The sequence below is a fragment of the Pongo abelii genome, chromosome 14 (genome assembly GCF_028885655.2).
Source record: "Pongo abelii isolate AG06213 chromosome 14, NHGRI_mPonAbe1-v2.0_pri, whole genome shotgun sequence".
Lineage (NCBI taxonomy): Eukaryota > Metazoa > Chordata > Mammalia > Primates > Hominidae > Pongo > Pongo abelii.
The window spans coordinates 106,831,198-106,845,459 of NC_071999.2; the positions used below are offsets into that span (position 1 = coordinate 106,831,198).

Sequence of the window (14,262 nt, forward strand, 5' to 3'; positions counted from 1 at the left end):
TCCATCATGCATTGTCTTCGGCAATCCCTCTAGCCATTATTACTTAGAATATAACTTTCTAAGATTAGTAATATGTCCCAGTAATTGCGCTCTTCCTGATTTCCTATTCCACAAGAGAATTGCCTTATATTCTCTCCATATTGGCGTCTAGAAATCAAAACAAATCTCTGTCTCCTGTTACTAGAGAGTGATTTCTTAAAACAAACAAACAAACAAACAAAACTCTCTTAAGCAATTAAGTTCTTATTTGCCAATATATAAATGGGTTGGTTGAGTTGTTAAAGATTAAGCTCTTAATGCTTTTAAGCTGTCAAACAGGAAAAAGCTGGATAATTAAACCACAAGGGAGAGCAAAAGCCTTAAATAAGCAGGAACAGTTGGCGGAAAGGAATACAGGAAGACCATTTCACGGTAGCGTAATTAGTAAACAATATAAACAAAAAGCAGTACAAGGTCTCAATCTGTTCAATGCTACAGATGATCTTCCAAGTGAAAGTGTAATGAATCCCAAGGACTACAGCACATGATAAAAGCTGGTACTTTATATTCTACGTTCCTCCCTTTGGACATCACTCTTACAGAAGGAGCATTTATTATAAATCCTCTATTTTCCAAATCCCAAGGAACTGCAGTGATGGGCAGCTACTAGGAGAGGGGAGAAGACTAAGCTGTAGAGCTTAGAGGATAACCTGGGAGGCTGTGGGCAGACCCACTCACTTTGTGAGCAATAAAGCAACAGAAGAGCAATCTCCAGAAAAGGAAAAAAAGGGATGAAAGAATAATTTTTTTTTTTTTTTTTGAGACGGAGTCTTGCTCTGTTGCCCAGGCTGGAGTGCAGTGGCGCCATCTCGGCTCACTGCAAGCTCCGCCTCCCAGGTTCACGCCATTCTCCTGCCTCAGCCTCCTGAGTAGCTGGGACTACAGGCGCCTGCCACCATACCTGGCCAATTTTTTGTATTTTTAGTAGAGATGGGGTTTCACCGTGTTAGCCAGGATGGTCTCAATCTCCTGACCTTGTGATCCACCCACCTCAGCCTTCCAAATTGCTGGGATTACAGGCGTTTGCCACCGCGCCTGACCGAAAGAAGAATTCTTATGAATACGAAGTCTCATATTTGGTCACTGAGTACTAGTTTAACAGATACAGTGAACAGAAATGGTAATCCCTACACCCATATATTCATAACCACCCAAATGCATGAATTCAGGTAAGACCTCATGTGCTCCCATCCTCCGCCCCACCCCTATTCTCACTTCAGTAACTTTGTGAGGATCGCCCCTGCTTTGTATGTGATTGAATTTTGAAGTTACCACTTGTAACATTATGTTAAGGTTTCACAGCCTCCCTTTCCCCCTGGGAACAGCCAATCATTATAATAATTTCAGCTCTCCTGGAATCTTCAGGTCTCACAGAGAAAGTGGTTTCAACATCAAAGCAGGTAACTAGGTCATAAAGCACAGAATTTTAAAATGTAAAAGAACAAAAATGCACGCAAGGTCAGTGGTTCTGGAGAAAGTTAATGTGAGACAAAGGAATATCTTGCCATTAATCTTCCTTGTTCAAGCATCATGCCATTTCATGGGTTCAGCCACATTCCTGCCACCCTTGCCTCTGTGCCCAGGAAGAAATAATTCCTCCTTTCCACACTGGAGTCAGCACATAGAGGTGGTATCTTCCTGTGGCATATCATAACTGAAACATGTTTTGCATTTTTGAGTAATAAAAATGCAATGATATGGTTTGGCTGTGTCCCCACCCAAATCTCATCTTGAATTGTAGCTCCCATCATTCCCATGTGTTGTGGGAGGGACCTGGTGAAAAATAACTGAATCATGGGGGTGGTTTCCTCCATACTGTTCTCGTGGTAGTGACTAAGTCTCATGAGATCTGATGGTTTTATAAGGGGAAACCTCTTTTGCTTGGCTCTTATTCTCTCTTGTCTGCTGCCACGTAAGATGTACCTTTCACCTTCCACCCTGATTGTGAGGCCTCCCTAGCCACATGGAACTGTGAGTCCATTAAACCTCTTTTTCTTTATAAATCACCCAGTGTTGGGTATATCTTTATCAGCATTATGAAAATGGACTAATACATGCAACCACTTCACTTTAATATTTCTAACACAAGCATTACTCATCCACGTAAAGGGACTTCTGCAGAGGGGGAAGGTCACATTTTACCATCAGTTAGCCAGACGTTCCTGCTATCTTGTTTTCTCATTCATAAGATTCTATCTCCACAACTCACAAAATCATGGCTACCCACTCCAGAAACAAAGACAGTTTATGGTAAAAACCAAAGCCTGGTTTTCCAATAAATGTAAAGCAGTCAGTGTTTTCTAGGATCGTTCCCCACAAACCATGGCTTCTGCTCTGACGTGATTACCCTGTCATCCAAATTCAGACAGAGCTGCTTCCTAGGTGCAGGGCCAATGACAGGGTACTGGAATCACCTGGGTGATTCATTATTGTTATTTTACTTACTTAATTTTTTTGAGGCAGAATCTCGCTCTGTTGCCCAGGCTGGAGTACAGTGTCGCAATCTCAGCTCACTGCAACCTCTGCTTCCCAGGTTCAAGTGATTCTCCTGCCTCAGCCTCCCAAGTAGCTGGGATTACAGGCACGCAACACCATGTCTGGCTATTTTTTGTATTTTTAGTAGAGACGTGGTTTCGCCATGTTGGCCAGGCTGGTCTTGAACTCCTGACCTCAAGTGATCCGCCTGCCTTGGCCTCCCAAAGTGCCAGGATTACAGGTGTAAGCCACTGTGCCCAGTTTATTATTGTTATTTTAAAACAGATTCTCTATAGAGCCCCTGACTCCCTAAATGTGAGATGGGGTGGGACCGTCTGGATGCATATCAGTTTTGGAAACTACTAGTTGGGTGTTCTGTTTTTTTTTTTTTTTTTTGCAGAGGGAGAAGGAGCCAATGCAACGGCTGGTCTTTATCGGAAAGATGAAACTTTATAGCACATTTTGAGTAACTTGGTGCAGGTGCTCGATGCACCAGCTGATGGGCACCAGCTTGTAATGGGTTCCACAGCTGGGGCATTGCTGGGTCTTGCCTTTGTGCAGCCAAAACCAGATGGCAGCACTGTTTTCCTCTTCACAGATGCACCCACTATTCTCTTGTTGGTGATGGAAGGGACTAAATTAGGGTCTTCCTTGGTGCTAAAGCTGTCTTTGGGGGTAGTACATTGTATGGGTCCAGTCTCTTCCTTGCAGTCATCATGACCTCCATCTCTAGGCCAGTCATCTACTTGTTATCAGTAGTAACACCACCTCCAGGCTGGGGGTGGTGGCTCACGCCTGTAACCCCAGCACTTTGGGAGGCCGAGGCGGGCGGATCACAAGGTCAGGAGATCTAGACCATCCTGGCTAACATGGTGAAACCCAGTCTCTACCAGAAATACAAAACATTAGCCGGGCGTAGTGGCAGGCGCCTGTAGTTCCAGCTACTCGGGAGGCTGAGGCAGGAGAATGGCGTGAACCCGGGGGGCGGAGCTTGCAGTGAGCCGAGATCCTGCTGAGCCGAGATCCCGCCACTGCACTCCAGCCTGGGTGACAGAGTGAGACTCTGTCTCAAAAATAAAAATAAAATAAAAAATAAAAAAAGAAAGAAACACCACCTCCAGAAGCCATGGCACGCACCGTGGCCACGCCATTGGGACCGCCAGCCCTCAGGGCCTGCGCAGCCAAGCGCTCCAGCTCCATGAAGTAACCTTGAAAGCAATCACGCCTGCGACAAGCAGCTACGGGAACTACCAGTTTTGACAACGTAAGAACTCTTTAAAGCGAAACTCTGTCTCCAAAAACAAAACAAAACAAAACAAACAAACAAAAAACAAAACCAAGAAGCTTCAGGCCTTTAAAACGAGGGTAAGCAGGCATCTCTTTAGAACATGAGGATGCTTTCCTACCTGTAAGGCTAAGCTGGATAAAATCTGGAAATCTACATATAAACTTCTGTTAAACTCACATCACTATGGATGTATTCCAGTTTGGTTAGAATGAACAAAAATTTTTTTAATTAACAATGTTTATTGAATACATCTAAATATATTAGGAACATATGTATTTGTTTTCTTGAAACCAAATTAAATGGTTGATTATAGGGAGAATACAACCATTCATGTTTAAAGAATTTTGCTATGTGTGTGTCTCATTTTATTTTTGTCAAGAAAATCAAGAGCAATCAGATCTTCACAAACATCCTGTCAATAACCAACAATATAAAGCTACTACAGAACACATTATTTTCTATTTCCATCAAATAATGTCAAAGCCCTTTCAAATAAATCCCGTGCCCACCAAAGCTGCCTTTTTTGGGGGAAATGCTCCCTGCAGATGAAGAGCTCTGCTCCCTTGAAGAAGGAGAACAAGGGAGCTCAGAAATCATACTATGGATTTGTTTCTTTAATCTCTGTTCTTATTCAATTCTTGTTTTAAAAACAGAGAAACTGATGTTTATCAGGAAGTTACCCGTTGGAGCACTGTTTTACAGGGTGGACAGGATTTTAACATGTTAATTTATTCCTTGGTTTAACCTTTTGCGTGGGTGACCTCTTAAACTTGACTGATTCACACTGTACTGCTCTCTAATGAGAGTTTTAAAAAATTACTCAAAAGGAAATCAAATAGCTACCTTCAAATGAGATAGAAACATGTGAAAGAACTTTATAAAATGTATGGGCTAGGTGGGTGTCACTATGTCATTTTATTATAAATAAGAAAAATAACCCATCTTTCCTTCCACAGGCACAGGGCACCCCGAGCTTACCAGACGCCCAAGGTTGTAGTAACAATCTGGGTATTTCCTTCTGTGTTTAATTGCCGTCCGGTAACTTTGCTCTGCCGCTTCAAACCGTTTCAGGCTGTTCTGCACTATGCCTAGATTCATCCACGCAGCAGCAAAGTCTGGCCTAGAGGAACAGTTTTAACAAAGATAAACAAGAAGATGAAAGGCTTAGATGCCGGAATGCAGGAGCTCCTTTCTTTGTCACTAGCCTAATTATAAAAACAATGCTTACTGTATTTGAACAGCCAAAGACAGCAGCTCCTCAGCTTCCTGTAGCTCATTCCTTTCTTTTAAGATATTCCCAAGATTATTCATGGCATGAACATACTTGGGATTTAATCTGGAAGTTGAGAAAAAACCAAGCTGACCATTAAATGCTCAGTAGTAAGTTTTTACTAAACTCTCAGGAATCGACAAAGATATTGTAAAGTTGGGGTCTTTAAAGGAACAGGTGTTTCATACTAGAAAGTGAAAACAATCTGTGTACATAATTCTTCTGTAAGACATACTCGCCATACCTTACAGCTTCCCGGTAGTATCTGATGGCGGCTGTCTGGTTGCCTTTATCAGCCAAGTTTTTGCCAATGTTGTAGTGAACCTGCAGACAGAGAATAATTGGGCCATCAGCAGACAGACTTCTTATTCAGAGCCTGGACCCCATCATATCTTCTAACTGAAGACAAAAAGTAAAGGGATGAGGAAAAAAATCACCCACCAGAACTTTCGCTAAAACCCTACAGGGGTTAGAAGTTGCTTGTACTTTAATCTCCAACCCTGTAAGAGGATCAGAAGAAAGGGGGTACAGGCATGGTACATCTCTAAAGCACCACAGAAGGGAAATAACTAAAGACCTCACCAGAGAAAACCAGAAAACTACAAAGCTGGGCTTTTTAAAATTTTACTTTTGATTTTTAGAGATGGCGTCTCGCTATGTTGCCCAGGCTGGAGTGCAGTAGCTATTCACAGGTGCCATTATAGCATACTGCAGCCTTGAACTCCTGGGATTCAGTGATTCTCTTGCCTCAGCCTCTCAAGTAGCTGGGACTACAGGTATACACCACCACACCTGGCTTGTTTTTATCATCAAAACCTCAAATTCCCCTCACCTACACACTCCACTAGAGTTGAGATAACAAAGTCCAGTCACATGTGGACATGAGTAGAAGACAGCATGATTCTGTCCACCCATTTAAGCAAATATGGCCCTTTCTTGGATGGCACCTTTCTTCTATAGCTAGTATCACAAGCATTTTACTGTGTAGCTGTAATAAGCAGAATGTTTATGGACTCCCAAAATTCAGATGTCGAAATCCTGACTCCTAATGTGATGGTATTGGGAAGTAGGGCCTCTGGGAAGTGATTGGGTCATGAGGGTGGAGGCCCAAGAATGGATCAGTGCCTTCATCAAAGAGGCCCTGGAGAGCTCCCATGCCCCTTTCTGCCACGTGAGGACACAGTGAGAAGACGACCGTCTGTGAAGAAGGAGGCAGGCCCTCACCACACAACCAACCTGCCTGCACCTTCATGGTGGGCTTTCCAGCTTCTGGCACTGTGAGAAGTGAGTGTCTGCCACCCTGTCTCTGGTATTATTCTCACAGGGTCTGAGCAAGGGCCTCAGTGTGGCCGGAGCACAGAGAGCAGGGATGCAGGTTGGAGAGCCGGGATGCAGGTTGGAGAGCCCAGGAGGAGCAGCTGCGCTCGCAGGGAACCCTAAGCAAGGGCAAGCTAGGATCAGTCGTTGTCCTCAGAGCCACGAGGCTGGCACGGGGCAGGGTCTGTAAGTGTGTGAGTGCCCCAGGGTTGCAGCAATAAAGCACCACAAACTGAGGGGCTTAACACAACACACTTCTCTCACAGTCCTGGAGGCTGAGATCACGGTGTGGGCAGGCTGAGGGAAGAGACTGCTCCCTGCCTCTCTCCTGTCTCACAGTGCTGGCCCATAATCTCCAGCTTGCAGATGCCTTGCTCCCACCTCTGCCCCTGTCTTCACGATCGTCTCACCTCTTGTCTGTCTCCCTGTCTCTTCTGTCTTAAAAGGACACCGGTCACACTGGATTAAGGGCCCACCATCCTCCTGTATGACCTCATCTTAACTGACATCTTAATTACATCTGCAACAACCCTATTCCCAAAAAAGGTTATACATTATACTCCCAGGTCCCAGGGGTTACGATTTGAGCGTAGCTTTTGGGAGGCACAATTCAACCCATCGCAGGAAGCCAGGGGCGGCAGGGTGGCAGAGATCATCACCATGTTTACGTTCATATGAAACAAATCCCGTGGTGGGAAAGAGATGTGAGTGGGGGAGAAACAGATGTCAGGGGCTCCAGGGAGGCTGTGGCTGCAGTCCTAGGAGGGAGGTCAGCAGACTCTCTGCTGGCAGTGGTGAATCTGCGGAGGGGTTTGAAGAACAGTGAGGAAGCAAAAAGCATAGGAATTGGTGGCCAGCTGATAGGAGAGAGGGAAGAGCGTCAAGAACAAATGGTAGGTTCCCCACATTCAGGACAGAATGGGTGTGATGACTTTCAAGAGATGTGATGGGTGATCACGCTTGTTCAGGGGGACAGCAGAGGGTGATGTGGAAGTCCATGGTCACCATCCATCTCCAGCGTTCTTTTCATTTTGCAAATCTGAAACTCTGTACCCATTCTCACATTCTCACCTCCACCGGACCCTGGCAAAGCATCATTCATTTTCCGTCTCTATGCATCTGACGCCCACATACCTCGTGTAAGTGGAATTGTACAGGATTTGTCCATTTGTGTCACATGTGTCAGAATTTCCTTTTGTGGCTGAATAATATTCCCTTGCATGAGTATACCACATTCTGTTTGTCCATTTGTCCCTGGATGGACACCTGGGTAGCTTCTACTTTTCAGCTATTGTGAATAACGCTGCTGTGAACACGGGTGTACAAATATCTCTCTGACTCTCTGCTTTCAGTCCTTTTGGATATTTGCCTGGAAATGGAATTGCTGGATAAGAGAATTCTGTTTTTAATTTTTTGAGGTACTAACATGGATAGTTTTATGTTATAGGAATTGTACCTCCATTTAAAAAAAAGAGAGAGAATGAGGAAAGGATTTTCAATGACTGAAGAGGGGGTGAAGTAGGCTGGATAGAATGGGGCTCCCAGCTGCCAATCTACTAGGAATTCTCAGGTCACCTTGGAACGAGGGCATCAGGGAAGCCAACGTCTGGTAGTTTCTCAACTATACATGGGCTTAGAATAAATGACAAAGAAAAAAGTGGGGACCTGAACCAAGCCTAAGGCAGCAAGACTACACAAGCTCATGAAGACTACAATGAAAAGAATTTGTTGGCCAGGCGCAATGCCTCATGCCTGTAATCCTAGTACTGCAGGAGGCCAAGATGGGTAGATCACCTGAGGTCAGGAGTTCGAGACCAGCGTGTCCAACATGGTGAAACCCCATCTCTACTAAAAATACAAAAATTAGCTGGGCATGGTGGTGCACGCCTGTAGTCTCAGCTACTCAGGAGGGTGAGACAGGAGAATCGCTCGAACCCAGGAGGTGGAGGTTGCAGTGAGGCGAGCACGCCACTGCACTTCAGCCAGGGCGACAGAGCAAGACTCTGTCTCACAAAAAGAAAAAGAAAAAGAAAAAGAAAAAGAAAAAGTGAAAGAAAAAGAGAAGTATTTGTTGATGACCAAAAGCTGCTTTTGGGACTTTACAATACAAAGTGAGTAGCAAGCCCAGAGGAGACGATGCTACAGAAACTCACTCAATCAGAAGCATGAAGTGTGGGTGCTGCTAACAACAGTCACGGTGAATGGTAAGATGGTGTGTAGCTGGCATGCCTCGAGTGGCACCCACCAGCTGGGCGCAGTGTTGCGTGCCGTGTGATCGCAGTCTCTCCTCACGGTGGCTCGAGGCCGTGGCTGCTGTGACCCTCTCTTCTGAGTTGATAAACTGCTTCGGGGCCATTCAGCATCTCATCTAGGGCTGTGAAGTTGGATTAGAACTAGGCTCTGAAGCCTGTGTTTCTTCCCACTAGATAATACACATTGATTACAGTGCTGGGGGAAGATGAGGGTGACTGCTCGAGGCACTTTCTAGATCCACTCATTCATACCACTGGCCTTTTTCCTAAGTAAAATCACATTTCTTTTTATATGTTATTGTCCCCCAAAGTTCACATTAAACCCTCAGCACCCCAGAATGAAAATGTATTTGGAGATGGGGTCTTTAAAGAGGTAAGTAAGGTCAAATGAGGTCATATGGTTGGGCACCCATCCATATGACCCCAATCCAGTCTGAATGGCGTCCTTACAGAAAGAGGAACTATGGACACAGACACTAGAGATGTGTGTGCACAGAAGACAGACCACGTGAGGACACAGGGGGAAGGTGCCGTCTGCAAGCCAAGGAGAGAGGCCTCACAAGAAACCAACCCTGCTGACACCTTGATCTGACAATTCCAGCATTTACAACAGTGAGAAAATAAACTGTGGTCTAAGCCACCCAATCTGTGTGTGTGTGTGTGTGTGTGTGTGTGTGTGTGTATGTGTGTGTGTGTGTGTGTGTTTATAGCAGCCTCAGAAGACTAATAAAATCTCGAAATACAGAAGTGGTTTAAACACATTCAAATAACATTATGTCTGAACACTGCTTCCAAATGACCCCTGAAAACACAACCACATCCTGCCTTATCCATCTTAACCTACAGTTACAGCACTTCATTAAACATATGATTTCTGGAAGAGTATGCAGCAGTGCATATTAACAGGTTTTCTTAACTGCCAATTTAAAAGCATATAGATTTATGTTTACCCACTCTGATGAAAGGACTCGCAAGCAGAGAAATCACAGGTGATAAAATTGTGTGTACTACTGTGCACCACACAGTAGAATTTAAGCTTTCTGCATCAAATTATTGTCCATTCATAGGTATTTTTGTCCTCAAATTGTAGCTTGGAGGAGGCTCAGTTAATGCTATCGCTGAAGTGTGTGTTGAGAAAAGTGCTCTAAATGATTAGAATTTGAGCTTCCCCCAACCCAGCTTGGACATGACTTCACCTCCTCTCGTATGCACAAAACAACCTAGGGCCGGATAATCCAATCTGCCAGTGATGTCCTTGTGGTCCTCAGAATACAAATACAGCTTCTATTCAGACATCAACACGACGCCCGCCTCTTCCGCCCCAAGCTCCTGCTGTTTTCCTTTGTTCCAGGCAAATTCTGTTTTCTCAATAAAAAGCCCAGACAAAGAGTTCAACCGCTCTCTGCAGTATAGACAGTGTTCTGTTAGACACTCAGAATGCCAGAGACCAGAAGATCAAAGGAGAAGGACGTGGGACTCTGGAACAGGAACTAGTTAAAAATCTGATACAGCCTTAGAAGGCAGGCCATCATTAAGAATTGGTAAACAGGTTTACCTAGAGGCCAGCTTTATCCTGTGGGTTAGGTGGAGGGAATTCTTTGAATAAAAAATAGCTGCCTAGATTGCAAAACAAAACAAAACAGAACAAAAATCTCACAACCAGGTCACTTAAAATAGTGTTTAGAGAATGAGTGACTTTTGTTTCCCTGAAATATAAATGACTGAAAAAGCTTGTTTATTCTTCAACTTTCCCCCTAGCATTTGTGATGCACATGCTGAGGCAATGAACTAGCACAGAAGTCAAAGATAAAACAACCATTACAACCCAGTAACATGTAAATGCAAGAAAGTAAGAGTATCGGTTATGAAAGGCACCTTTAATACCAGGGCTAAACTAATTTGTTATAAATATTCTGGCAACATCTAATGTTAAACTTAAAATGTTTTGAAAACATAAAAATCCTATAGCATCCTGGGTCACTTACTCCTTAAGAAAATACCTCATTGTGGCATATGATCTGTTTCGTTGTTAAAAGAATTTATCATAGAATTGTATCACAGAGTTGATGGTGTGACATACTTTTAAGCCTTAAAAACTAAAAGTGATTATAAGTATACTTGGTATCTCATCCACAGTAGTCTCAGTGAATTCAATTTCCATTTGGCTGAATTCAATAACTAATACTGAGTGTCTACCATATGCAAGGCACTGCGCCTCGACATGCAGACCAGGCACCAGCACCACCTACACTGACATTGCAATCTCTCAAAAAAGATGAGTCTTAGCTCACACATCTGGCCCTAAACTAGAGCCAGTTGCCAATTTCTTACTTTATATTCAATAGATATCAAATGAAACCAGTATAGAAAATGTGTCCCCTGAAATAATGGGACTGAAGGAAACCAGTGTCTTCCTAAGTGAGATTACTTTCCTAAAATTAACTTACATTTTTTCAAGAAAAAAAAAAGAAAAAAGGAAGTAAAGATAATTTTATGACACTTCAATTTAAAAAGAAACTCCCCAAAATCTCGATCTTGCTTATATTGAATAGAATCATTGAAAAATGTTCTTGAGAAAGGACTATTACTGCTGGGTCCATTTTGAAGATGAGGTCTTATATGTATTCCTTAAATTAAGAAGAGGAAACCACACACACACACACACACACACACACACACACACACACACACACACACACTCTCTCTCTCTCTCTCTCTCTCTCTCTCTCACTGTCTTTCTCCTAATACTTACGTGCATTCCCACAAGCGCACACCCTGTGTTTTCCAGCCTGTAAAATATGAAATCACTTCCTGGGCAGATTTTTGGGTTCAGACATCACCTATGTTCCATCCCCCTTATTTACTAGAGGCACCTGGACACATCACCATACCAGGTCTCTCTGTAGCCACCTACATTACTAACCTAGATAATGTCAGTTTAATCTTGCTATGCTTCAGTTTCTCCCATCTGGAAAAATAGAGAAAATAATACACTGTCTCTCTAAAAAGCTGAGTGAGAGGATAATAGAGATGAATTATAGAGCCTCTATAAAGAAATCTGAACTCCTTGTGGTGAGGAACTCCACAAATAGAAGGGGCAATTACTGCGATTCAAACAGTAAAGGAAAAATAAAGCAGATCTATTAACGTTTATGAAATTAAATCACAGGCAATTTATTTTTGGTAGCATAAAATAAATTGTTAAGTCAGCAAATCAAACTAAAGATAAAAGCTGAAAGCAATTCACTATTTTAAGTCTCTTAACTAAAATATGAACGAGAGGTTTTAATCCAAGAAAAAGATCAGTAGCCAGCATCTCTTATATATTATTCTTTACTTAAGGTTCATAATAAGATGTCAACTATTCATTAGTTTTGTTTACATAATTTTGTCTGAAATCATTGCTTTCCCTTAAATATGGAACGTAGACATGAAACAGATCCAGAGAGCTCCCCGTCTCCACCCAGGAGGATTACATTTAAGCAATCTAGGCAGCTCTTATGCTGAGGACCTAAGAGAGAATGAATCATTATTTAATGATAATAATCTATACTAAAAGAAAATTCTTCTAACCTAACCCTTTGACCCCCATTTTGAGCAAACAGCATTCTCTTCCCAACATAATGCAAAACCCAAACTGAAATGAACCTACAAAAGCTAACACTTGGCTGGGCGCGGTGGCTCATGCCTGTAATCCCAGCACTTTGGGAGGCCGAGGCTGGGCGAATCACAAGATCAGGAGTTTGAGACCAGCCTGGCTAACACAGTGAAACCCCGTCTCTACTAAAAATACAAAAATTAGCCGGGCATGGTGGCGCATGCCTGTAGTCCTAGCTACTCGGGAAGCTGAGGCAGGAGAATCGCTTGAACCTGGGAGGCGGAGGTTGCAGTGAGCCGAGATCAGGCCACTGCACTCCAGCCTGGGCAACAGAGCAAGACTCTGTCTCGGGGAAAAAAAAAAAAAAAAAAAGCTAACACTTTCTGAGCACCTACTATGTGCTGGCCACCGTGTGAGGGCATTTTAGTTCATTTAGCCCTAACAACAAATCCAGCAGACGGGTATTATCCACTTCTGATAGAAAAGGGCACTGCAAGTTTTAAAAAGTGTAGTTTTGCCCAAAGAGGCACAGCTAGTCAAGTGAAGAGCTTGGATTCATCAAGAATACAAGTGAAAAAATTCCTACCAATTGCTTCAACCAAAAACACTGCCAATTTTAGAGTACAGTCATGCATTACTTAATGACAACAAGGATACATTCTGAGAAATGCATTGTTAGCTGATTTTGTCATTGTTTGAACATCATAGAGTGTACTTACACAATCCTAGATGGTAGAGCCTACTATACACCTAGGCTATGTGTGGTCTAGCCCGCAGCTCCTAGGCCAGAAACCTGTGTAGCGTGTGACTGTACTGAATGCTGGAGGCAATGGTAACACAATGGTAAGGATTTGTGTATCTAAACATAGAAAAGAGGCAGTAAAAATATTGGTCGGGTGCAGTGGCTCACACCTGTAATCCCAGCATCTGGGAGGCTGAAGCAGGCGGATCACTTGAGGTCAGGAGTTCAAGACCAGCTTGGCCAACATGGTGAATCTCTGTCTCTACTAAAAATACAAAAATTAGCTGGGCGTGGTAGCAGGCGCCTGTAATCTAGCTACTCAGGAGGCTGAGGCAGGAGAATCCCTTGAACCCAGGAGGTGGAGGCTGCAGTGAGCCGAGGTCACACCACTGCACTCCAGCCTGGGTGACAAGAGTAAGACCCAGTCTCAAAAAAAAGGTACAATTTTATGGGACCACGGTCATATATATGCTATATGTGGTTTACTGACTGAAACATTGTTACATGGCACATGACTGTACGTACCTTTATGTTTACCTAATCTGACCCCCAAAAAATCACTAGCAAGGGACCCAAAGGTGACATAAATGTGTACTATTGTGCAGCACATAGCATAAACTTCCTGAACTACATTATTGCCAATTTGTAGGTATTACTACCCCTTTAAATTCCAGCTTGGAGGAGGCTAGTTAATGCTATCACTAGAGAGTGGGTTTTGAAAAGTATGCTCTAGACGTCAGAATCTGTGCCGTGCCCACCCTCAGTCTGAATACGCAATGTCACCTCCCCTGAAGCTACTTCAAAGGGTGAGGAGATCATCTGGAAGATGATTAAGACCTCATTAGAGTCGTCTGTTTCATTGATATTGTCTGCTTTTAAATGATTTCTTTTCAATTTTGGCTGAGTGGAATTTTAATGAATCTTATCAAAATCATTAAAAAAAACACACACAACAAAGAAAAACCCAAGTACTCGGTCATGGTCTTACACTAAATACTGCACGACAGGAAATGCTCTTATTCAGCCCAAGAACTTAACAGATATCCTAGTAAGGTCTCTTTAAAAGAAATCTGGCAGCTAGGTACCTTAGCATTGAGGGGACACACAGACAGAGCACTTCTGAAAAGCTGTTCCTCACTTCGCCACTCGCCGCTGCGCACCACACATCTCAGCATGTTGATGAATAAGATCCCCAACACAACAGCGGCAATGAGTTTCTTAAGAACAGAAAGACATGGTAAATGTCACCGGTGAGATGCGTCCGGTCATTTTGTTCATCAA

At 43.3% G+C, this 14,262-nt stretch overlaps 1 protein-coding gene across 3 annotated transcripts in view; it reads right to left on the reverse strand.

The window, feature by feature from the left end:
• Positions 1 to 14,262, reverse strand: part of TMTC4 (transmembrane O-mannosyltransferase targeting cadherins 4) — a 70,263-nt gene that overhangs the window by 16,111 nt on the left and 39,890 nt on the right. For all 3 annotated transcript variants that reach the window (XM_024230983.3, XM_024230984.3, XM_054529191.2), the window contains 4 exons: positions 14,067 to 14,198; positions 5,317 to 5,396; positions 5,031 to 5,138; positions 4,781 to 4,922 (listed from right to left, as the gene is read on the reverse strand). In XM_024230983.3, coding sequence (XP_024086751.2) covers positions 4,781 to 4,922; positions 5,031 to 5,138; positions 5,317 to 5,396; positions 14,067 to 14,198 — 462 coding nt within the window. The remainder of the gene's footprint in view (positions 1 to 4,780; positions 4,923 to 5,030; positions 5,139 to 5,316; positions 5,397 to 14,066; positions 14,199 to 14,262) is intronic.